A 25,649-nucleotide genomic window follows, 5' to 3' on the forward strand; every position below is an offset into this window, starting at 1 on the left:
CTAAGGTGGATTCCTCTCCTAGACACAGGGTGGCACCTTCCCCAAAGGGTGAATGTGAAGCACACCAGGACATTCGTGTGCAATGGGTACTACCACTGGCCTGTACTATGGTCTGGAGGCAGTGAGCTTGCCCATCACTGAAAATCTTGAGCTGCAGCAATGCTGGCAACACCTAACAGCTAACATGCTCAACCCATCAAGTCAGTGTCTGGATGGGATCACCGTGTTGCAGCGCAGGACTGGGCCATCTCCAAGGTGCGGGGTCAGATGTGAGCTCTCCAGGGGTGCAGATTCCTCCGATGTGTTCACAGCACTTAGGACTACGTCCAGCGTGTGGGTAGGTGCTCAGTGAACATCTGAGTGACGGGGTGAACTGCACCAGGTGAGGAATACCACATCACTTCCACGTAGGAGATCCAGTCCTCTGGGGACCACTCTGCGGGAGGTGAACTTAAGTTTCCAGTATGGATATGCTACCAAAAGTTCCCACTTACACAGAAATAACTTCAGATGAAGACAGTTGGCTGGACGAACTGGACCCAGACTTCATGTGGTCTCAGACACTGAGTGCTGACTGATAAGTAGTTTAGGTCTAAGAATAAACCTGGACAATAAATAACAATACTGTAGTGTCAAATCTTGTTTGTTTACTTAAAAAGTACTTGGTAGAGGTCTTCTAAGGCTCAAATTTCACCCTGGAATGACAAAACAAAATTACTTAAAAGATCCAAAATCATGGCATGTTCTAAAAAGTTTTTCTTTAAAAATCACTTACAAAGCAAATTTCTATTTTATTAATAGTCAGTAATGTCTGTTTATTTGTAGAAATGGCCCTGTGAAGTTTCAGCTGTGAAGGGGCATCATTTAAAATATAACACTCGACTTGAAGTCTGACCTCCAGTCGAGGCGCCAGAGCAGGAGGCATGTGGTCTGCGTCTGAAGGAGGCTGACGAGGCCCTGACACGGGACACGCTGGGCAACGTTCCCCATCTGTGAAACTGCTGGGTGCTTTGGGATGGCGACCAGCGATCTACTTCCTAAACCTGATCCTGTCTGCCCCAGATGTCAAGGTAAGCGCAAGGAGACACAAGTGACAGACAAGCCAGAGGGTGACAAAGAGGACCTGCTAGGCGACCACTGCAGTCCCACCTGCAAGGAGCACAGGCAAGGCGGGGGCTGAGGAGCTAGAGGGGACCAGCTTCCGTCACAGACTCCCAGGGCACTCAGCTTGAGGTGATCAGGATCCACCCCACCTCATGCCCTCTCCCCGACAGCCCACCGTCAGTGGTGCCCCTGTGGTCAGCAGGCCCTGTGGGTCCTGTACCCCACTGTGGCCCACACTGTTGGCCGGTTCCCAGAGTCCAGCCAAGAGCCTTCCTGAAGGCTGGGAAAGAAACCCTCAGAGGGACAAGGTTTTCTTCTTTAAAAGCCATGCTAAGTAGCACAAGGGATTAAGGTTTGCAGCTATTTTATTTACAAGTATACATTTAACACAATGAAAGAAACACTGATATATCCAAGCCTAGTTTATAGTAGTGTAACAATATGTATCATTTTGATTACATTATTTTAAACAACAAACTACACTGAAAAATTAATGCCGATAAAATTCTTGGTCATAATATTAAGAAATACAATATAAATTGAAAATATGATTGCTTAAAATTTGAAAATGGAAGTGAACTCATTTGGACAGAGTCAGAGTTTAACATAATCTGAAAGGGGGTGGGGTGGGGGTGGGAAAAAGCTCTGACCCAAATGAAATCTTTCAGGTTAACATAAGAAGAAAGAAGCAGTTTGTCTTAGATGACGAGCAGTTTGCTGCTCCAGGTAGGCCAGACTCCCAGTGTCCTCAGGTTCTGCGGAAGAATTACATCACCGAGCAGGAAGACTTCCCTTGTGAAGCAGCCCCATCAATTTTTTCTGCCTCCAAAATTATCCTTCTAAAAACATCAACAGCAGTCTGAAAAGCAAAGAGAAAACCGACGAGTGTATCATTGCTGATGTGGACCCAGCGCTTCCACTGCCAGCAGGTGGGGAGGCCACTGCCAGCCCCGTGTCCCTCCTGCAGATGGAGTCGGGTGTGACAGCCGGGGAGGTGGCCCCAGAGCTGCAGGAGCCTCGGGCCCCATGCCATCCCCCGCAGAGCCAGCTGCCGGAGACCGCATGGACTTCCTGACGCGCTTCTGAGCCCGGTCCCCACAGGCAGCCCTGGGGTCCTCGTCCTGACCACCCTGTCCTGCCTGCTCAGCCCTCAGGGGTTAGTGCCAGTCTGCCCCTCCCCAGCGGGCCCTCATCAGCCTCAGCACCGTCCCCGCAGCCCTTTCCCAGGGGCGCCTCTCGCTTCTCACTGTCTTTCCTCCCACCTCCCGAAAGCCCTCGGCTTTGCCTCTAAGCCATGACAGACATCTCCTTTGAGCCCCGATTCTTTCAGGCCACACAAAGCTGTCTTCCCCCTCTTCCTTCTGGAACAGCATCACTGTCTCGAACACCATGCTCAGACCTGTGTCCTTCCCTCTGATGACCTGTCTTTCCAGGCCTCAGCCTCTCAGCCCCCCGGGCAACCCTACCAGCCCTCCAGTCACTCCTTTTGGGCGGGAGATCCTCTCAGACCAAACGTCAGTCCCTGCCCGTTAAACTCATGTGATAGTCGGGAAAGGCCCTTGTTCTCCAAAGCCTTGAGGGGCAGTGCCTACATCTTGTGATGAGCCAAAACCACATCTTTTCCATCACCGGTGTGGAGTACCCCATACCCTTCTGACTTTTTCTTGGTATCTCAACCCCACAGGGATCCGTTGCCTTGATTTGTATTTTCCCTGCCCCTTAACCACTTCTGGTCCTCACTCTTCTCCCTGGACGGTGCAGCGTCTGCGGGCTACTGCCACCCTTCACCCCCTTCTCTGCCAAGGTTCGCCGGTCGGGTGCCAGCACGGCCCAAGGAGACACATGCGGCCAAGTGGTCTCACTTTAGCTCCAGCGCCCTGAATCTAAAGGGGGCCTTCGCCACTGCCCAGCAGTCCAACTATACTCCCCAGTCCTGTTCCCCTGCCCCCAGAAGGTCTCATGCCTTTTCCTTCAGCCTCAAGCTCGCCCCCACTCTCACTCAGCTGAACACTGGGAGCAGAAGCAGCAGTCTTAAGAGCTCTACATTGCTCCGTCCGCCACACTGACCAGCCCCTCGAGTCTGGGCCCTCTGCTCTGGCTCCTTTTCGTATGGATGAGGCACTCCTAATTAAGCTAAAGCTGGCCCAGGTCTCACTCCTCTTGTCTAACCAAGGACTTGCTTCAGCAAGTCCTCCTCTTTTCCCATTATGCAAATAAATGATTTCACCCCAAAAAAGCACAGAAAAATGTCTGCAAAAACACATGCCACACTCTTACCAAGAGAATAGTGTGCCTGGAACTGGCTTTCTAGATAAATCTTAGACCTCTCCTTGATTATCTGTGTGATCTAAGTACATTCTCTTTCATCAATGTGCTGAAACATAGCTGAAGGCCCCCACAGTAAATAAACCAGACCCGTAAACCTTTCCAAGTACAATATTCTCATCGACTTGATAATTTTCTACTACCAAGCCCTCTGTTACCAATAAAATTGACTGAACTCCACTTATGACGGTTTATTTTAAAATATTGGACTTTTGGTAAGTAAATTATGAACAAGCTATACTTGAAATTTACCAATAAAAAATTTATACAGTTCACACAGACTGGCCTCTGATCACATGACTATCGATGTGCATGTCTCTCTACTCCACAGACCAATTCGCCATCTCACTACCAAACTAACAGTAAGTGTTCCCGCTTGGGTGCACCAGAACCACACACAGCTCTTTTGTCAGGGACGAGCATGACTTGACCTCTCTCACCTGATTCCCTTCACACATTCTAAGACAAGGTGAGTGGGGGGCCTGACGAGGCACATGGGGAGCTGGGAACGCCAAGCCCTGCCTTTAAGCAAATGGGTCAGGACCACTGCTTTCCAAGTGTATGCATGTCGCCGTTCTGTTTTCTTCAAATGCGTACAGGAATCTTTTTGCCTTCAAGGATTCAGTTCTTGTCCAATAAGGTACCCGTTGATCTGACAGTCGCACTAGAGCACACAGGGACTACACTAATGTCCGTTGGCCCATTCGATCTCGAGCTTGTCTGGCTGAAGATGTTTGAGGCTACTATATAGGAATGACTCTTAACTTCTTTCATATTTTTAACATCAGATAAATTTGCAATTATTTATCAAAACCTAAAAGAATTATAGTAGTTGAAATTTTTTCATTTTAACTTTAGGCCTTCCACACAATTCACCTTCTATCTGGGTACTCAAAAAGCAGCATATACACTCCCTTTCAAAGGAGACCCAGAGACTAAAGGGTAAACCCAGGGCCACACTAAAACCCTCACACATAGTAAAGTGTCACAGAAACTAGACAGAGAAAAGGCCTGCATCCCAAGACCCAAAAAATATATTTTAAGCCAATCATCACAGGTTACTCTCAGACAGACAAATGAAGCTGAGGCCACATGCCTTACTCAGCAGCCCCTCTCAGGTCCACGGAGGCAGGGTCCGTAAGGTGTCTATGCCTTTGAGGTTGCTGGAAGAGTAACAAAGTACCCGCCACACACGCCCAGTCACACACGTACTCAGGGTCCACATGTAAGGGCACATTGCACAGGGGTCATGTGAACCCACACCACTAGCAAAGCAACACCGATGATGATGCCTGTTTACTCACACTGTCAGAGAATAGCTACTTTAGGACCCTCAGATTTTCACCAAAGAGAAACACAGTGAAGTTAGCAAACAGACCCAAAGATAGCTGGGGCCCATTCAACTGCACTCCCTGCCTCACTATTTTAAAAAACTGAGATACAACATAAATGTACATATGTTAGTTTCAAGAATACAACATAATGATTTGATGTATGTACAAATTGCAAAATGATCACAGTGTAAGTCTAGCTAACACTCATCACCTGTATTTACAATGTTTTTTTATTATGATAAGAATTTTTTAGATCTACCCTCTGAGCAGGGTTCGAATATGCAATGTAATATTGCTGACTATAGTCACCATGCTGTATGTGAAATCCCTGGGACTTACTTATCTTACAACTGGGAGTCCGTATGTTTTGACCCCCTTCACATTTTTATTATGCAAATTTTCAAGCATACAGAAAAATACAAAGAACTGTACAACCACCACCAAGCTCCTCGATCTGGATTCAGTAAATGTTGACATCTTGCTGTACCTGCTTGTTCTCTATCCACCCATCCATCCCATTTGAAAGTGAGTTGCAGACATTATGGAACTTGGCCCCTAAATACTTTGGATTGCATTTCCTAAGAATAAGGACATTTTCTTCATAATCCCAATACCATCACTGAATCTAAGAACATTAACACTACTAAATGTCTTTTATACTAGGGTTTTTAGAACCAGATTCCAGTCAAGGTTCACACACAGATTCTCTGACCCAGAAAAAACTCTCTCTCCCCAAGAACACTTTAATCTCTGCTATACTTTGGTCATGCACTAGGCCCCTCTTCCCATCCATGATAAAGCATGGTGTACAGGAAAGAGGACTAAATTTGGGTTAGATTTAAAATGTAGTCCTAATTCTTAGACCATATAAAGTATAAAGTGATCTTAGAAATGTCATTTACCTCTTTGGGTCATAAACTCCTCAATTCTAAAACGAGACAGGTTCAAGATCTTAAGGCTAGATTAGTCACAAATAAATGTTTGATTTAATTTAATTACAAAAATACAGGTATCCCTTACTGTATCAACTCTTGTTACCTGCATTCTGACCATCTGCACCCAGGAACTGGAGGGATTCTGGTAAATCCCTTGTTATCTGGAACTTGGGAACCAACTGCACAGATCTGATATCCCTCATTACCTGAACGCAGGGACAAAGAGATGTGAATACCAAGGGATACCTGGGTTGACTGAGCACCTCCTAGATACAAAAACACTGTGCTGGCCAAAATGGAGACTACAGAAGTCAGTAAGACCACGTTGGACCTTGTGTCTAAATTAAAGCCATGGGAGGAAGAGGACAGAGGAGCATGAAGCCTTCTGAAGTAGAACCAACATCCTTTCCGAGGGCATGACTTTAAAGGGACAACCACAGGACTCAAATTGGTAATTAATGTCTGTAAAATGGCTCTTAATAGTTTCTGTGTTAAAAACAACATATTCACCTCTTGCCGTGTTTCACCCTACAGAACAGGGGAGGTGCAGGTACAAAGTTACTGCCAAAGTGATTTAAAATCATTCTTGTTTCTTTTCTATGTCTGAACTTATTTCTGTACCAGCTTTTAATATAAAACAAAAATAATAATGTAAGTTCACAAAGGTAGCATTTCCTTTACAGTAACTTCTGTTTATCCTACAAAAATTCCAGGTCCCATTTTAAGCAGAATACTGACTGAACTAACACTACCTTCCTAAAACAACCCAAAGGTTGATGTTAGAAGTGGTGGAAGAATAGAGAGTAAACAGGTGCAATAAGCTGGTGGCAAACACTATGAACAAATGCCTGTGACTGACGAAACGCAGTGCAAAACCAAAAAATACAGACCTGATTTTCTTTAGCAGAAGATTCCAAAAAAGCTGCATTCCATGACTCTGCTAGCGCTTTCCCTTCTTCATAGCTGATCACCCTGAAGGGAAGGAAATTCTAATTAAAAGGCACTTTGCTCTTTATTATATAAGACATCTATAACTGATTTATGAAACAGGCCCCACTTTTATCAGTCTGCTTCCTCATGCAGCAGCAGAATGCCCTGGCTCAGTATTACCATCCGGTGTGTGATGCAGAGCATTTCACTCACGCCCCAGTGGAGGAACAGAACGGACCACTGCCTTACGGGGTTACCCACGCTCCAGCGAGCTCTTACAGTTCAGAGAACACAACTGTACTTTAAATCCTCCAGTATCTGTAACAGCAGACTGTTTTATAGTTAGCTAGGTGTAAGCACCCAAGGACAGGGGCAATTCTGAAAGAGCCTGCAGTCCAAATCTGCTGTGTCCAGGCTGTAGGCACTCAGCCAGGAAGTTTCTTCCCCTCTAGAATTGTGCTCCGCAGGAATGGGGCCCTTCCCCACCCCGGATCCAGTGCTCTAATCCTAACCCCGACACGCAAAAACCTATTTGTGAATAAGGGCTACCACTGTCTTTTTAGAGTCTGCTTTACACAAAGTGGTGAAAAATTTTTTTTCTCATTTGAAGATAATTTTCTATGTTTGCTCTTTCTTTTTCAAAGGAAAAATTTTTCTAGGTAGGTGAGATTTATACTGCAGTTTTGCTTCTGCTATGCACAATTGCTGCCACCTTTCTCAACAAAGAAACATGGATATGCTACAACTAAAAATATTTATGCCATAAGAGCAATTAAAAATGGAGCTTCAGCAACTGAATCACCTTACACTTGACTTTATAAATCAGTAATTATTAAAAGTGACGTACCTTTCCATATGCAGGTCTTTCTTATTTCCAACCAACATAATAGGTATTCTATTAATTTTAAGGGGAAAAAAGCCAAAGTAAATTAGTCAGTATCAGATTCTATTGTTCAGAAGGTACTATTATAATAAGAACATCTACCAAGAGACAGAAGTCACTACTACTTACTGCACTTTCCCCACCATGTCCAGCAATTTGCCATGGATAACTTTAATCACTTCAAAACTATAAAACAAAAGTATGAAATCAGACACATATTTTAGTGTTGTTTTAAAATGCGATTTAATGTTTATAGTGTGAAAAGCTTAAAATGTCATAGACTCACATTTTAATAAAAAATTGAGACAAAGAATTCCTTAATTTTTTCCTACAAATCTTTTCCACATGTGCATGTATTTGACACGCATAACCCTTACTGAGAATATCTGAAGTGAAATTGGTGAGACATTTAAATAGGAAAGTCTAACACTGGGTGGACAAACCACATAAACACAAATTGTAATCTCTGAACAAACATTTGTAGAACATTTCTTAGCTAGAGGGCCCTAGCAGTCAGCCCGTGTTCCACATTAATATGGTAAAAACACACAAAATGTAAAGCAATTTATGTATTTCCCATTTCAATAGCAGAAAGGCTCTGATCACGTTCAACGACCATTTATGTAGTCAGCTGAGGTAAGAAAGTTTTTCACTCCACCAGAGGGAAAGAACACCTGCGGGGTAACTTTTTTCCTTTTATAAACTGCTCCACTAGACAATCCTAAAAAACAATCAGCCTAATAATTAAGTCTAACTGTCACCACCACCAATTCCTGAGTAATCCCATGACAAGACGAACCATAGCAAATAAGCTCCCGTCTGCTGCAGAAGTGAGGCTCACCTTTTGATTGATGTAACGGAATACACAAGAATATAACCATTAATATCTATGGAGTACGTCTGAGGAAAGATGGAATATTCATCCTGTGGGACAAAAAATAATGATATCTGAGTGAAGTTTTCATAATGCATAACAAGCAATCTTTACCTAAAGGTTTTCACCTATTTCCTGGTCAAAACAATCAAAGTAAATGAAAACTGCATTAAAATATTATTCTAGAAACATAGCCTACCTAGCCAAGATTTATTTAACTTGGTTTGGAGGTGATAATGTGCTTTAAGCCAGTGTTCAAAAATGACTCTGGCTATTCAAAGACTTTTGGGGTAAAACTAACAACTTTGGTAATTCCTGGGAGAAGAGGATGGAGGCATGACAGGATGACTGGTCCTATGAAGGAAACCATGAAGGAAAAAGCACCATGTTTCTTTTATGGTGAAAAGTCTAGAACTTCTTAGATCTCACAGGGAAATTATAAGTGCTACTGGTTTATTTAGAAATAAATCTGCATTTTATATCTAATATTGTTCTATCATCATGACCTGTTCTCTACACGTAAGTCACAATGGCCTAAGCACCAATCTGCCAGTGGTTAGTGGGTTGCCACCAGCACTTGAGAAAGAGTAAGAGAGAAAAGAATCAAAACACTAGACTCAAGTCAGTGTACCCAGAGTTTTGACAATCAAATGAGTTATTTATTGAGCAACTTCAGGAATTAAAAACAAAGGTATTCAGGAGGATGGGAGGGAACGGAGGGATAAAGTGGGGGGGAAGAAAGGGGGCATTATGATTAACATGTATAATGTGGGGGTGGCACGGGGAGGGTTGTGCAAGACAGAGAAGACAAGTAGTGATACTACAGCATCTTCCTACGCTGATGGACAGTGACTGTAATGGGGTATGTGGGGGGTACTTGGTGATGGGGGGAGTCTAGTAACCATAATGTTCCTCATGTACCTGTAGATTAATGATACCAAAAACACAAAGACAAAAACAAAACAAAGGTATACATTATGCAACAATGCACTAGTAGCACCCAGGTTTACAAAGCAGCTTTACCAAACTGCTTTAGATAGAGTTATTAAAGCCACAAAAGGTCTTTAATTTTGGTGTGGTTTTCATTAGTGAATGTCACTGTCTGACACAAACATTTTGTTCTCCGTTGAAATATAACTGTCAGTATGTGAAATGTCCCAAGCACTAGTATATAAAATCATGTCAAGCCACCCTTTAATCAAGTAACTGTCTTTGTTAACTTTGCAATTCTGTAATTCCAAAATTCCACAAAAATATGGTGATAATGCCCATGGTGCTCCAAATCATTGGCCCGAATTATGATTAACCACAGTAAAGTATCTTAAAAAATCAGAAAAATTAAGTTTTACTATCAACTCCTTGATATCATAAATAGTAGTCATTAACCAGAAAATAGCATTTCTTTATCACAGAACTTAGTACATATGCAAAACCAGAACCTTTATTTTTATTATTAGTATGACTTTCATTAAGTTGAATTCATTTTAGTGTTGATTTTTGAAAACAAATTTTTGTTACTGGGAATGACAGATCATTCCACCCATATTAAAAACAAATTTTCAAGTGGTTTTAGACACCAGCTCAGCTACAGTAGATCCAAAGTTCAAACTGTCTTTTCCCTGAAGGGAAGGTGTGGAAATAAAGAGTAATCACATTTAAGAAGCACGGTACAAAAAACTAGTTAGAAAATATAAAAGACCTCTAGCTGTAACAGCAACCCAAAAAGGACAAAATTCTTAGGAATAAACTTAAGAAAATAAAAGTGTATGATCCACCTGAAGAAAATCTTAAAATTCTCCCAAGAGTTTGTAGGAGACTTAAATAAATGGAACAGCATGCACTGGGCTTCAGCAAGAGTATGAAGGATCACAAGGCTATCCACTGATTAATCCTAAATCAATACACAAATGTAGTATGATCTTAATAAAGAAGTATACTTTCTGAGAGGGAATAACAATTGCAGAGGCAGGTGGGCTGAAAGCTCTAAAGCTACAGTAATTAAAATATTATAATACTGGCTCATGATTAGCTCCTCCTGGGTAGGTTACAAAGACCCAAATAGATTAGGTATATTGGTATAACACTGTCATTTCAACTCGGTAAGGGTAAAAAAGAACTCTCAACAAAATGTATAGGGAACAAATGCTGAGCCATTTGGGGGTGAACAGTTAGGCTGGATCTCCAAGTCACACCTTAACAAAAATGTATTCTAGAAGAGTCAAACATTTAATGATGAGAATTGAATGTATGTGTATAGTAGATGGGAGAATTTTTTAAAAATTACACTAAGTTAAAAAAAAGATTAATAAATTCAATGTTGTGAAACTGAAGAAGTTCTTCACGGTTAAAAACTGTACAAATAAAAACCACCAACAAAATAAACTGAAAACAAAACTAAACCCTGCAAGTTCAGGTCATACACAAAATACAACTGTCTCCACATATGAAAGGGCCCCTCAAATCAATAAGCAAAGACCAACCCCAGAGAAACAGGGCAAAGTACACAGACAGGATAATTCAGAAAGGAAATTTAAATGTCTTCAAACACAGGAAAACAAACTCCTTAACAGTAAGAAAAATACTAAACTTCACTGAGATACTATTTTTCACCTAGCAGACTGGCACACATCAGAAGAGCTGGTAACACACTGTGTTGGTGAGGGTGTAGTGAGCAGGCACTCACTCACTGCTGGTGAGAATGGAAACTGGGACCCTCCAAGCCAGCAGCCCCACATCCAGGCAGATGGCTAACATACACCACTCCCTGCCTACAATGACACAAAACACTGAGGGCAGCACTGTCAGTGGCAGCAAGGCTGGGAAGAGCCTAACTGCTGATCAATAGTTACATTAGGATACATCCGAACAACAGGGCATTCATTATGCAGCCATGGGGAGAAAACAGGCTGTATGTACTGATATGGAATAATCTCCAAAATGGACATACAGAGATAGGTTACTTTTCATGTAAAGAGAAAAAAATACCTTAAAACTATACTTGCATGTCCCTGTACAAAGCCTCTTGGGAGCATATACTAGTAACTGGAAGCAGCTTGCTGCAGAGGGCGTGGAGCTAAGGTGGCTGGCAGGGAAAGATTTTTTACTGTTTACCTTTTTGTGCCACTTTACTTCTGTAAGGCGCACTTATTACTTTTTTAAAAAACGAACTTAAGTAGTACTTCTTTTTTCTTAACAGGAAATTGACATAAAAATGACTGTCACTGACTCGCTTGCCAAGTAATTAGACCCAAACAAAATACTTCATGCAGACTAGAAATACTCAACTAGTATTTACGGTCATCATCATTCCTAGCTGGGCACTTAAACCAGCCATAATCTAAACTCCTATGTAAACAGAACTGGCTACCATATATTGCTATACAGTGACTTACTATGTGCAGTTTTACCCCTAAAGGTGTCAACTAGTGAACAACCATCAACTACTTTTGAAGAATCTGCCCTTAACACCTTCTTCCATGGCTAGCAGTCTTCACCCAGTCCCAGCCCATAGGAATCACATGCAAAGACTGCTCTGGGTGCAGCAACACATCTCCTCATCCAGCTTCTACAGAGCGAGGGTGGGCCCACGGCAGCTCGAATGCCTTCGTTGTGCCGCCATGAATCGGAAATACTAGGATAACCTTTCATTTAATAGCCTCCCAACTGTGAATACAGCCTTTACTTAGTTGCAATGAGAACAAATTATTCAAGGTAGCTTAATATGGACACATTTAGTGCAAAAATTCTCTAAATATTCATATATGGTGGTAACAGAACCCAAAGGAGCAACCTTGATCCTGCCGCCCCTCACCCGTACAGTCACTCCCTGAGATCTCTGATCCTTGGGGTCATTCTTCATATTATTCTATCATTAAAAGGTAAAGGTGTGATGCCAAGTGTACGTTTATGCTTTAGAGCCAAACAGAACCTCAGAGGAACACATCTTCTATTTTTTTTTTCACATCTTCTATTTTGATAAGGACAGTTTTCTCTCCAGAGCCATGTTTTCCAGGCCAGCTCTACTCACAGATCCCCCTCAGTGTTAACATCAGCTGAGCTGTGTGCTGGCACTGCTCTAGCCTCAGGAGCATCAAAGATGCTACAAATAAGAATCAAATCCTCTGTTAAGTTCATTAACCACAGAACAAGCCTGTGAGGCGGGCACCACAATTATCACCAGCTTCTAGGTGAGGGATCCGAGGCACAGGAAAGCTTATTAACTTTCTCAAGGTCACTGGATTAGTCAGAAAAGTCAGGGTTCACACCCAGGCAACAAGACTAGAGAGCCCCCAAACAACTCTGAAATAGCGGTTCTCCTCTGGCCAACTATACAGTGTATTTCTACAGTAACATTACACGGAAGTGATTTACCAGTTCACATCCTCATCCCCACTTTCCAGGAACTTAATAAAAATTCAAAACAAAGACATAAAAGCAAACCAAACCCTCCATGTTGTCGGAGTCCCACTATGAACAATGGGGCCATATTTCTTTGCCCAGGGTTCTTTGAACTTATACCTATTGTCCAGTGAAACTATAACCAGTGCCCCCATAACTCTTAAAAGTGTCTTATTTAAGGCAATAAATTACAGTCACCTTAACTATGAAAGATACAAGCCCTAGGAATCCAACACAATGCCCCACCCAGAGGCTCTTCCACACTACTCCTAAGATAAAAGCTGTCACCATTCCCCCAGGGAGACTTCCAGGGCTCAGCAAGCTCCAAACTGCCCTTCTGCTGTTGGACAGGTCCCTGAAGAGGGAAAGCCTGGGAGGGCTCTGCTCAAAGGAAGCCACCATGAGGTCTGACGACGAAAGCCGACCACCCCCGCCACTGGGGGACTGTGCAGGGCGGATGGGAGAGTTACATGTTTATCTCTATGAGATACTCACTTGCTTGGTTTTCTTTGAAGCTGCACAGGATTGAAACTCCAGGGTTTCTTTAGTGCTAAAAACCACTCAATACAGCTATTTTCTTGCTTCACTAGGGGTTACACTTTCATTCTATGTTCACTTTAAAACATAAAGCAGAGGGAATTCATTCCAAACCCACAGAATAGGCCACATCATTCTAGGTCTATCCCAATCTCCCCAGGTTCCAGAAAAGAGCCTCCCCTTAACACAGTATCAGATTCTACCGCACTCACCCTCCTTTTGCTTTGATCTTTTGTCGATTACAAGACACTGACATCCCAGCTCCACTCTCCAGAGAACCGCTGTAAATTCAGCCTAACAGTGATTTTTCTAGTAAACACTGGACTGGGTGCCAGGTTATGGGGAAGTTAGGCTGTCTAAAGGGTTTCTTTGTTCCCATTAAGTTTTCTCAATTCTTCTCCCTGACTGCTTCCAGGCAATCCCTCTGGCCATCCATCCCTTGCACCACTGCTAGAGTAACCTATGAATATCTTTCTTCGGGGTGTGGGGGGTTACTCAACCTTTGGCTATTACCTACTGTCTAGCATATCAAACTGATTCTCCTTAACCTAGTAATCCTATAATCCATATGTAAACCAGCTAATTTCTGCCCCATACCTTTCTCGTAGAAAAGGTTTATTTTTGTTGTTCATGTAGAATAGGTGTTACAAAGGGAGGAAAAGCACTAATGATTCTCAAATAGAGAATTAAAATTTAGAAAATAGAAAACCACTATCCCAGAATATAAACCTTCCCAATGTTATGAATATATTTGAAAACAATTCTCAAGTAGACAAACAATTATTTTTAAAAACTGCCATAAATGTTTTAGAAAAGACAAAGTAGGTAGCCTATTAATAGCCAATTACCCATCAATTACCTGGGTTTTCCTGGCACTGCTGTTATGTTTAAGTATCAGTGGAAGGGCCTGGACTACCTCATATGCTATCTGAGACTCTCAGATATTAGAGATACTTACTTGCCCAGCTGTGTCTACAAGTTGAAGATGATATTCTTGTCCATTTACTGTGATCAATTTTGTGAAAGCTACAGGGAAAAAGGAAATTAAGTATTAGAAAAATTGACTTTGGGCCACTTAAAGCTTGAACAATGACAACCAACAGGCAGTCCTAAATATGTCCCACAAAACAAAAAGGAACAAATCTTTGAGTTCACAAATACTTTCCTACTTCTATTAAGAATCACTGTCTAACTGACTAAAATCATGGTTGAGTAAACCTTGAACCTTTCCCCAAGAAACTGAAATGAAGCAACAATCACATCTTGTAAAAGTAATCTGAATGCTCTGTGGCTGCTCCTTCCTCTGTGAAAACATGGAACATATTACATGAAGTCTGAGGCCTAGAATGAACCAAAAGCACAAAACTTTTTATTAATTTATACAAGTCTAGTGTCAGAGCACAAAGAGCTAATAATGTTAATTGAAGTGCTTAGAACTTTCAGTACATAAAAACAACTAATAATTTTATTAACAGATAAAATGGCAATGGGAACAGATGTTCTGTGTGAAGCCGTCATTCCCACTTAGCTTCAGGATCCAAGCAGTATGTCATAACTTCTTTTCCCTACCAAGGGAAAAAAGGATCAGACTCAAATAACTTCCGGAAAAGTCAATTCAGAATTCTAAGGAGACAGACTTCAAACAAATATAGACAAAAGAGGAAAGAACTATTAATAGCAACAGAATATTAAAAAGTAACCATCTGGAACCCTGACAACTAGACGGACCAGATTTCTCTTGCATGCTGGGTCCCAGCTGTCTGATTCGCAACGTGTCCTTCCTTGCATCTCCTGGCCTGCCACTGACTTGACTGGAGGCGGTGTAGCTGCACAATCTACCCCTGGCAGTTGAGGGGACCCACTTTTGCCCACTTTGACCCTCAGCCAAAATGGAAAGCAAAACCAGATGAAAACGATGGGAGAGAATCTAAAGTGACGAGGAGAAGAGAGAGACCTCATCTCACGTGCGAGCTCTGCAGGGAGAGAAAGGCCGAGGAGCAGCTTGAGGAGCGTCCTGCCTTTCTAATGCAAGCAGGGACGCTAGGAGCAGGTGAGTAAAAATCAGAACCCAGGCTACTGAAGCCAAATGCCATACTGTTATCATTCTTGTGCCCTTTCTAGAAATTTTGGAGATCACTTTAAGGAACAGTTACACCAGATGAAAACTGAATCAGAATATTTCAAGATAGAGCCTGTTTTATGACTTCTAAGAAAAAATACTATTGTATTTTTTCTTTGCATTGTAACCACTCTGGACTTGGGATGCACCTTGCATCAACTGTGCTTTCCATCATTGTCAGCCAGGGGGCAGGCGTGACATTCCTGTGAGAAAACCTGCCAGGGACACCTCAGTCAGGTGAGATCAAGAAGCACATTTTAAACTGGGTGAAATTATTTAAGAAACACTGGTGAGCAATAAAACACGTACCTTCCATTAGACTAGGTAACTGTGGTTATGAACTATAAGGTGATTATTAGGAAGAGAGCATTCCAACAGAGCCTCACCCCCCCTACTCAGGAACTACTGCTTAAGCGCCGGCCGTCACCACCAGCGCCCGTTGCAGGTGCTCAGGAACTGTACTCCCAGATCCCTCGGAGCCTGCCTCCTGGTGAAGGCAGGCGGGCAATACACCATGAGGTCCTCTGGGACAAGAGCACCCAGGCAGAGGTTACGCAGCAAGTGAACAGGCTCACTGAGGAAAAGCAGGGTCAGAGCAGCTGAGGCTGAGGGAGGATGGCAGGGAGGTAATGAGGTTGGGGAGGAGGCCAGCCTTCCAGGTCACAGTAAGGATTTGAGGGTTTTACTCTGTATGTGATGGGAAAGCTAGGGTTCTGAGGCAGGGAAGTACCTAATCTGATCTGTTATTTTAAAAAGACCACTCTGTGGATATGCTATTAACAGAAAGGGACTAGGGACACTGGTGGGGACCCACAATATAGTGGTTTATAGGCCAACATCATCTAAAGATGATGGTGGTTCAGACCAGAGGGGTAGAAATGGAGGGTGATACGTGGTGGAATTCTGGATGCAGTTCAAAGGCAGAACTGAAAGGACTTCTGACTGACTGGGGGCAGGATGTGGGAGAATGGAGAGGCAGAATGACGCTGAAGGTTTTTGGCCCCAGCAGACAGATGCCTGTGTTGCTATTTCTCAATCTGGAGGAGCCTGTGGGAGGAGCACCGTGGAAGGGAAAGGCAGGGAACTGAGAGCTGGGTTTTAGGTACGTTCAATCCTAAGGGGAAATGAGTGCAGCTAAATAAAAAAGTCCAAGGTTCAGCGGAGAGGTGGGGGCCGGAGAAGTACATTGTTGAGGAGAGGGGAAGATCACTAGAGGCCAAGGGCCCAGACAGCCTAAGCCTGATACGGAAGCCTAGGGCACTCTATACTGTCAGGTCAGGGAAAGGAAGGCCAGCCATGGAGACCAGGGAAGTCCTGGCCATGAGGTAACCGAACAGGGAAAAGATGCAATTGTACGTAAGATACAAAAGAAATAAAATATTTAATAAACATTTTAGTATATCCTTGAACATAAAAAGGATGTAAGTCCTCCTACACACAGCAGTAAAATGAAACTGAGGACTTTCCATCTGCTATGGGAAAACTGCCTCTTCTTGTTACTATAGAAAACAAGGAGGTGGAATAAAAGATATCTGTCAGTTCCATAGGCTAGGAACCCATTCTACACCCTCCCCTTCCAACCTCGTGTAGGAAAGGAACACTGACTTTCTCCTGAGCTCTTTCCTTAAACCCCCTCCCCTTCCCTTTTTCAATCACTGGAGAAATTAATCCAATTCCCAATGTCAAATCCTGAAATGGCCCTAGGCAGACGAACAGCTACTTACTAGTAAAACCTACTAATAAGAAAGATAATAGCGATCTCTAAAATTTATTATCTCAAAGTTAAGATTTGTGTAACTCAAGTGTACTGAGAACTCCTAGTTCATAGCCCATGGAGAAAGCCACCCACCATGTGACGCCAATAATGGCACTCCCAATTAGAATCTCCCAATTTTCTGAGAGGAGCTTTATTAATTCATCAACAGCACTACCTTGAGATGGCACAATCTGTAAATTGCTGCTATTCTTCCTCTAAATTATAAACTCCCAGTCAATTTCATCATATCAACTTGGTTTGTACTGAGCTGTTAGATTAACACTACAGTGGATAACAGAGCACAAATCTGTACAGGCAATATTCTTTATCTAAAAATTTCACCAAACTAGAAAATACGTGGTTTTTATTGATTTTACACTCGCTCCTACATCCCACTTTAAAAGATGACTTAGTCCCAGAATTTTTTGCTTTTGCTGTGATACTTCATAGAGATGTGTCACCACTGAGTATTTGCTATGAATAACCTGTTCTATATTATAAAGTGTAAAATAATTACTGGATTATTTCCAGATGTATAGAGTACTATTTTTTTAAAATCATAAAACCATCCATTTATGTTACTAGCAGCAAGTTTCCGTTAACTGTCCCATCTAATTCCCTCACCAGCAGTGAGTGAGTGCCTGTTCACTACACCCTCACCAACACAGTGTGTTACCAGGTCTTCTGATGTTTGCCAATCTGCTAGGTGAAAAATAGTATCTCAGTGAAGTTTAGTATTTTTCTTACTGTTAAAGAGTTTGTTTTCCTGTGTTTGAAGACATTTAAGTTCATCTAATTCCCTGCTATTACTGAACAATGTTTACTACTAACTATTAGGGGAAGGGTGGAGGCATGGTTTCTGCCCTGTTAAGATTGTTAGAAGCATGGTACACAGAAACTGATGTCTGAATATGCCTTGTGAACTCCTAAGGGGTTCATATACTCTGATACACATTTTTGTTCTTGCTTAAAGACTTTACAATACCATGTCTTTCCTTCCACCTCTATTTTAAATGGCACAAAGACACAAAACTATTAAAAACACTTTTATGAGCAAAGTCTACCAAAACCATCTTCTATTGTTTTAGGAATAAAATTCCCAAATGAGTCTTATCATCTCTTTAAGGACACAAAATTCTAAACTGCTATATATAGTAAATGTTAAGGCCAAGATCATCATTTTCTTATATTCTTATTACAATGGAGACAGCCAAACCTATTCACCTAGCATTCAAAATTATCTCCTCCTGACACCTGCATACTATTCTGTATGCTAAACAAATCAACCCAAGATGGATGTAGTTTGGACTCCTTCCAGGTGTCAGCAGAGGTTGCTTTCACACACAGGTCTTCCTGAAATTTAGCATACCGGGCGTCCTTCCCTGCCACCAGCACACTGGGACCCAAAGGACTGCCGAGTATTTTAAGTCGGAGGTCAGCAAACCCTTCCTGTAAAGGGCCAACAGTAAATGTTTTAGGCCAGATGGTCTCTGTTGCAACTACTCAACAACTCTGCTACTGTAGAGCAAAAGCAGCCATAAACAGTTTGTAAGTCAATAATCATAGCTGTGTTTCCATAAACCTTTATTTATGGATGCTGAAATTTGAATTTCATGTAATTTCACATCACAATTATTCTTAACTTTTTTCAAGTATCAAAAAATGTAAAAAACGTCCTTTGTTCATGGGCTGTACAAAAAGGCAGTGGGTCTCTCTGGCATAGAATCATAGTACTTCAATCAACCCCCTACTGTAAGCCTCTGTTCATGTCTTTCTCCTGCAAGTGTTGAGCAGGTCAAGTCTACGAAGCTAGCTGTTAAAGCTTATGAACCTGGCTGTTACAGTCAGCTTCAGGTCGAATGTGCCAGTCAGGCTGTGATGATGAATCCTGTGTTTAAATCTTTATGCAGATGGTGACAAAGCCTAGGTAAGCCAAGTGTCAAGAATCTGCGAGGACTGTCCCTGGGCCTACCTGGGTCTCTAAGTTAGCCTGAAACAAGTCCACCTTCCCTGGATGGAGGTGTTCCAGGTTCTCCTCTTGACGAGGAATGATCCCTAGAATCAAGAACTGTCTCATGGTCCTAGAATCTTTCAGGAAGATTCTGAAAGCATGGACTGAAATTGGACAAGATGGAGGTTGCAGCTGGCTCTGATCCTTTTTTGTGCACATGGCCTGAAATGTCACAGGCTACGGAGCTGTTTTAATGCTGCAACTGCTCTCTCCATCCCAGAATAGCTCCTTTCTCCACAGCCTTCTTTCAAGTCTTCAGGAATCAAAGAGGCTAGGGGGGGCCACTGCTTCTGTAAGACTAAGGTACAAAGGATCTGGAGTGTTTTCATCCTTTCTTTTCAAGCTTGGAATCTCTAAAAATGGCTACTGTTGAGAAGGGAAAAAAAAACACTGTGTGCTTTATGCCTGTTTTCCTGAAGCAGAGTCTGGAATACAAGGTTCCAGGGTAGGACTGGATCTCCATGGAACTGAATAAACAATTCTAGAAGGACCTGGACACTGAATACAAATGCATTCAATGTAAAGTGGGTAAAGGGCTTGGAAGCCTTTACTGGCCCCCACTTGGACATCTATAGGTTTATCCCTTGACCCTGCAATGAGACCCCAGGAATGCATTGTGGCTGTCTATATGCAGAATGTGGGCTTCTCAGTTTATAAAACCTTGAAAACAATACTCACTGTTTTCTATGGTTGGATCGTAGGAGTCAACAAATTGGCCTTCAACAAACTGAATCGTCAAAGAGGATTTCCCTATAAAAAAGAGCAACAGCTCAGTATATATAAGCACATTAAGGTAAAGAACTTTAATTCTACTATTTTACAAAAAAAACACTAACTGTTAAAGCAATTGAAGGTATTGGGATCAGAAAAACATTTCTTTAATTAGCTTGTGGGCAATTTAAAAAAGGGAAATAAATTTCATTAAGCCATTACAAATTAAAAGTTTTTGTGACATTAACAAATGTCACTGACCAACAAACCACTCACATAATCTGTTATAGGTAACAAACTCTTAAATATCATCTCAGCTAAACTAATTTCCTCTGGTGTCCTTGAAATCTGGGTATTAACTTTAATATAGAAATTAGTAAGGCGTTGACTTCTTTGGGCTCTTTGATATATGACTGTTAGGAGTGTTACCAGGTCCAGCTTTTTTAAAAGGGTGATTTGAAATTATGTAACAAAGATCTTCAAAACTCCTGAAAGGTAGAAGAAATCCTGTATCAAACTTTCAGTATCTATGGAAGGCCTAGAAAGGCACGGCACATAGGATAATTAAGAAATGTTCTGGACTTTACAAAATCACCACTAATAATGAGGATGTAATGTTAACAATTAGCAAGAACTAGAAGCCTAAATTCTCACTCTTCCGGTTGTGACCTAAAATTCCTACCAGCAGCCTTTAGAACAGGGAGTCCTGAGATGACACAGGGCAACACCACATCCCGGAAACAGGAAATGGTCCCTCCCCCATGTCACCACAAGCCTGGCCTCCTCTTGTGCTTCCTCAGGGCACTACACTTGCTCCTGCTTGCTTTTCTCACTGAACTTCCATCTCAAAGGATCTGTGGGGAGAGCCAAGGAGAGTCTGGTGAGTCTTATACTCTTGGGGTTTAGGTTGTGCCTGCCATCTTCCAAACCATGGAGAGGTTCATGGGTGGCACGATGTGAAACACCAAAATCAGTCCCTGTGTAGTTGCAAATTAATTACTTTATCAGCTGACTTTAAAGTGGGAGCTGCTTGGAGACAACTAGAAACCCCCAGGTTGACAGGCCTATTTGACCCCTCTTGAGCAGCAGAACACACACAACTCAAAGTGTCTCTAGATTCATTAAAACCTGCAATCATTCTCTATAAAGCAACCTACAAGAGCTTTAGAGAATTCAGTGTTAACTTCCCTGCTTAAAATCCTCATTGCAATCAGAATCAATTCTTAACTCCTAATCAAGGCTCACAATTACCAGGCCCTCCCAGCTCTGGCCCAACCCTCCCCTGGCCCTGCCCTGCCTACCTCCCTAGCCTCCGCTGCTGCCACTCCCCCTCCCTGTCCCTCCCCAGGCTCCAGTCACATCCTTCGGTCCCTGCCAAGTTCCTGCCCGCCTTCGCGCCTTTGTTCTAGCCATCCCCCCAGATGTCTGAATGTATGACTCACTGTGTCGTTATTCTGGTCTGAGCTCAGATGTCCCTTCTTCAGAGAAGCCTTGGCTAAGATCACCCCATCTAGGGTGGCACCCACTTCCCTAACAGAGATTATCTTCATTTATTAATTAGTTTACTGAGACTCATACAGTGCCTGTCACACTGCAGACACTTGGATTTCTGAACGAATGAATGAAATTCCAGTCCAGCCTCCAAAGGGCTCTCTCATACATTCAGACACTACAAAAGATCTCAATTTTACATATGTGATCGGGCAACACAGTTAAATACAAAAGAAGAAACAATGACTAAGTATTTACTGGTGCCCAATCATAAGCCTGCCTGTGGTGGAGGGATCCCACTAGGAATCTCATCCATTTCAAATGGATTGTCTTCAAAAGTCATGTTACACAAGCTAGCTTATAAAGAGCGTCTAGCTCAAAATGTAACAAAACTATTTTATGTAATAAAAACAGCAAGGGGAAAAAAACCTCTCTTACAAGTTAGCACAACTGAAAAATGTAAAGGACCAAGAGAATTCTCCTGCTTGAAACAAAAGAGGTTTAATTAGAAAGAAAGACGGGAGAAAGCCACCTTCGGGCTTCTGAAGAGTAGGCGCGTCTAGGCGCTCTGGTGGCCCTGGGAGCCTTGGGCAGGATGGGGGTGGGGGCAGGGCGTGTGGATGGAGCGACGGGGAGGAAGGAAGCAGAACCTCGTTTTTCTAAAGGATAAATGGGCAAGAGTTACAAAGGAAAAAGAAAGGGGTTGAAAGGATTCTTGTAACTTTCTTGAAGTAGAATTAGATTAAAATAGTGGAAGAAAGGGCTTAAGTATGATACACAGGACAAGCTCCCCCAAAGAGAGGGACAGCCTGCAGGGAGCAGAAGACTGGCCAGTTCTCTGTGCCGGCCCCTAAGGCTCAGCAGCCTCACCTCGGGGAAGGAGTGGGAAAGAGTCTCAGGAGTTACTGCAGGACATTTAGGAAGCCACTACCGAATTGAAGAGAGTCACACACATTAAACAAGACAGCGTGAGTTCTCAAGTGTAGAAGTGCCGCTGTAACAAGGGGACCACGCTGAAAAATACAACTACCAGTACACATCCAAAGGGTTTCTTGTTCATATGATCAAGGACATCAACTTTTTGACAGACTAAATTAAGATTTAACTTGAAAACACAAGTAATCATTCTGGCAGTGACAATGTAACCCAACCCAAATCCCAATGCAGGTTGACAGCAAACTACCCCTTTACCAGTAACTGGGACACCAGAATTTAAAACCCTAGTCCTTCCGGAGGGAGCTGGATTTCTCAATCAGACTGGTCCTGGGAGAAAGGGATTGTTCATTAGCAGAAGTGGGACTGAAGAAAGGCTGGGTTTCCCTTGGGTCTCTCCTCCCTTGGACTCTCCCCTAAGGGAGATTATTATTTAAATTAAGAAAGGACGGAAAGGCTATAGTTGCTGTTATGACACAGTAGTTTTATGCAATTTCCATTAAAAAGCAAAATTATTAAACAACTAGGGTTGAAATATTCACAAGTCAGCACTAAATGATAATTAATCTTAGCAAATAAATCCCACTGCTCCAAGTGTTCTCAGTTCTGGTTCTAGTAATTTCTGGTAACTTCGAGGGACGTCCTTATCCTTTAAAGCAGCGATTCAGCTGTCAAGTTTTTCATGCACTTTGCCTGCGGCTACAAAGGCATTGTTGACCCACAGCAAATTCTGTTCTTTAGCTGCTCACTTGCTAACTCTCTCCCTCATTATAACCTCATACATTTATTTTGTCCTTTGTCCTTATCAAATTCAGATTCTGAAAGGCAAATAATCATGCTCTCCATGTGGAATATATCCCCATATTCCACAATTAACTTCCAAACAATCTTTTCCAAACTAAAAATGACTGTAAACTTTAAAAACCATATAAATTGTTTTTAAAGTTTCTTCTAAACTTTTACCAGGTAAAAATAGTATTCATATATTTTGGACAATGGTAACATGGCACAGTAAGTTTTTTTCACCCAGTGTTTCTGATAGAATCCAGACCTAAGTACCACCTTTGGAATAAGCCCACCCACCATCACAGAGAGACCTAGGTGTCATCTTACCTAGCCTACAAGTGTTCTCCAGAGGACACGTGGGCAAGCCACAGGCCCACCTTTCCAGACCCCTCCCCTCAAAGAGCCCACCAAAAACCCTGACCATAAAAAGCCTCTTGACCTGTTAGAGACCCTCTTTCCTTTGTTCTGCTGGCCAGGACAGAGGGGACCCTCTCAGGTTAGCAATAAACCTGCTTGGACTGCTGAGCTCGCATCCCCTCTTTTCTTTCATCTATGCCATCTTTTATTTCATCTACCTCTCCTCTCTTCTTTCAGTTTCCACTATGGAAGGTACACTTTCAAGGTGCTGACCGAATCTCTCACATATTGTGATTACTGCAAAATAGGCACTGTTCACACAAGACAGTTTAATAGTTTTCACATTAATTTTGAATTAGCTCTCATGCTTATGTGCCTAAAAAAAAATATGTGTGTATTACCCTTCCTGTCTTCCAAACAGTAGGCTGCACTGTGTCAACAGGTCTATGCAGTCCCTCAGCACAAGGGTCCACTAGAACCAATGTAATGGATTTGGGATGTGACCCATCCTGAGGAGAGCCTTCATTTTCACCCCCAAATTCTTATCAATGCCTTATGGGACTATGATGGCCATGTACACAAGCTGTCTAACAATTTGGCTTTAGAGCTCACTGGTCTTGCCACCAATAACTAGCTCCATGTCATGCTGGCTGGGTACCTCCCGGAGGGCTCCACCTCCAACACCTGCACCTCCCAGGGACGGGGTATCTACCCGCGGGAGCGCTCACTTTCCAACTCCTCGGCAGACCATCTCGAAAAGTAACGATGACTTCAAACCAGGGACTGCAACCCACCGAGGTTGTGAGATCAAAACTGAGCTATGTACGACTAGCACCATTTTTTAAGAAACAGGAACATCAGAGTGGATTGCAAATAATAAAAAAAAAAAAACTTGTGCTTCAGTTATACAAAATGTATGACTGAATCACAATGTAAAATGTACTTCTTTTTACAAGTTGCAAAAAAAGGTTAGGAATATACTACTGTAAAGGATGGTATCCTGATTCGATCACCACCACACTTCACTTCCTTCCCTATCAGTTTAAGCCCCACGATAAATCACTGTCCCCTACTCTTTTGTCAGAACCCTTCAATTTCCCTTGACTGGGCCCTCTGGAAAAATCCTAGTATCTTGATCTAATCATGTGCCTTTGGTGAGCCTGTTGAGCTCAGCTGCAGAAACACTATGGGCTGGCGACCATTCTCAAGCGACGTGCTTTCCCTGCGCTGTCCTGTCCCTTCTGGATCCTCTGGGTGGCACTCTTTCCTCCTAAGCACTCGTCAAAGTGTGATCCCCAAACCACGGCAGGGTAACTTATCACGAATGTAATTCTTGAGCCACGTCCCAACCTACCCAATGGGAGTTTTAACAAGCCCGCAATGCCTTCTGCTACGCACTGAAGTTTAAGAACCACTGCCCTCAGGTAACAAGTTCAAATTGAACTCATCACCCTAAGTCACCTACCTCCTCCAGCCTTCAGGGTGCTCCCAAAGCCTCTAGTTCCTTCCAGCAGCTCAGATCATAAGCATTTAAAGAAGACCTACTATGAGTCAGGCACGGGGACATGGCCATACTTTTGAGGCGTCTGACCTCAGAGGCCACCTGCTGTGACCACCCCTATCTTCCACTCACTCCTGTCTCTGTGCATATCAGACACTGTGAATGGAGTCCCTGGGTTGTGCGACGCAGTCCTGTCTGCTGGCCCTTCTCCCCACACAAGCTATTCCAGCCTCTTGTGCTCTGGATCCCACTTCCCCCTGGTCTCCTCTAAAGCTGCCTCCTCCTGAAATAATTATGAAAATATTATGCTTATTGAAGCTGGACAAAAAAGAGTGTTTATTGTATGACTCTATTTTATGAAATTTTAGAACCAGAAAAACTAACCCACAGTGATGGAAAGCAGATCAGTGCTTCCCTGGGAGTGGGGCTGAAATATGGGGAAACTTTTTGGGATGATGGAAATGTTTCGTACTTTGACTGAGTAATGGTCATGCAGGTGAATGAGATCTATCAAAACTCATCGAACAGTTACACCTAAAATGGATAATACATTGTATGTAAATTATACCTCAATAAACCTTGACAGCTGGGATGGCTAGACCTTCTCCCTCCCCTCTTCCGCATGGTGCTCTTTCAAGAGTGCCACAGGGCCAGGGCAGGAATA

At 42.7% G+C, this 25,649-nt stretch overlaps 1 protein-coding gene across 2 annotated transcripts in view; it reads right to left on the reverse strand.

Moving 5' to 3' along the window:
• Window positions 1-1,451: 1,451 nt before the first annotated feature.
• RHEB (Ras homolog, mTORC1 binding) overlaps window positions 1,452-25,649 on the reverse strand; it is a 35,604-nt gene continuing 11,406 nt past the window's right edge. The window contains exons 2-8 of one of the 2 annotated variants that reach the window (XM_036899549.2): window positions 19,885-19,956; window positions 14,279-14,346; window positions 8,353-8,435; window positions 7,641-7,697; window positions 7,476-7,523; window positions 6,589-6,670; window positions 1,452-1,963 (exon numbers count right to left, since the gene is read on the reverse strand). In XM_036899549.2, coding sequence (XP_036755444.1) covers window positions 1,871-1,963; window positions 6,589-6,670; window positions 7,476-7,523; window positions 7,641-7,697; window positions 8,353-8,435; window positions 14,279-14,346; window positions 19,885-19,956 — 503 coding nt within the window. In that variant the 3' untranslated portion in view covers window positions 1,452-1,870. The remainder of the gene's footprint in view (window positions 1,964-6,588; window positions 6,671-7,475; window positions 7,524-7,640; window positions 7,698-8,352; window positions 8,436-14,278; window positions 14,347-19,884; window positions 19,957-25,649) is intronic. The other variant, XM_036899550.2, reaches the window with a different exon arrangement.

This window comes from Manis pentadactyla, chromosome 7, assembly GCF_030020395.1.
Source record: "Manis pentadactyla isolate mManPen7 chromosome 7, mManPen7.hap1, whole genome shotgun sequence".
Taxonomy (NCBI): Eukaryota; Metazoa; Chordata; class Mammalia; order Pholidota; family Manidae; genus Manis; species Manis pentadactyla.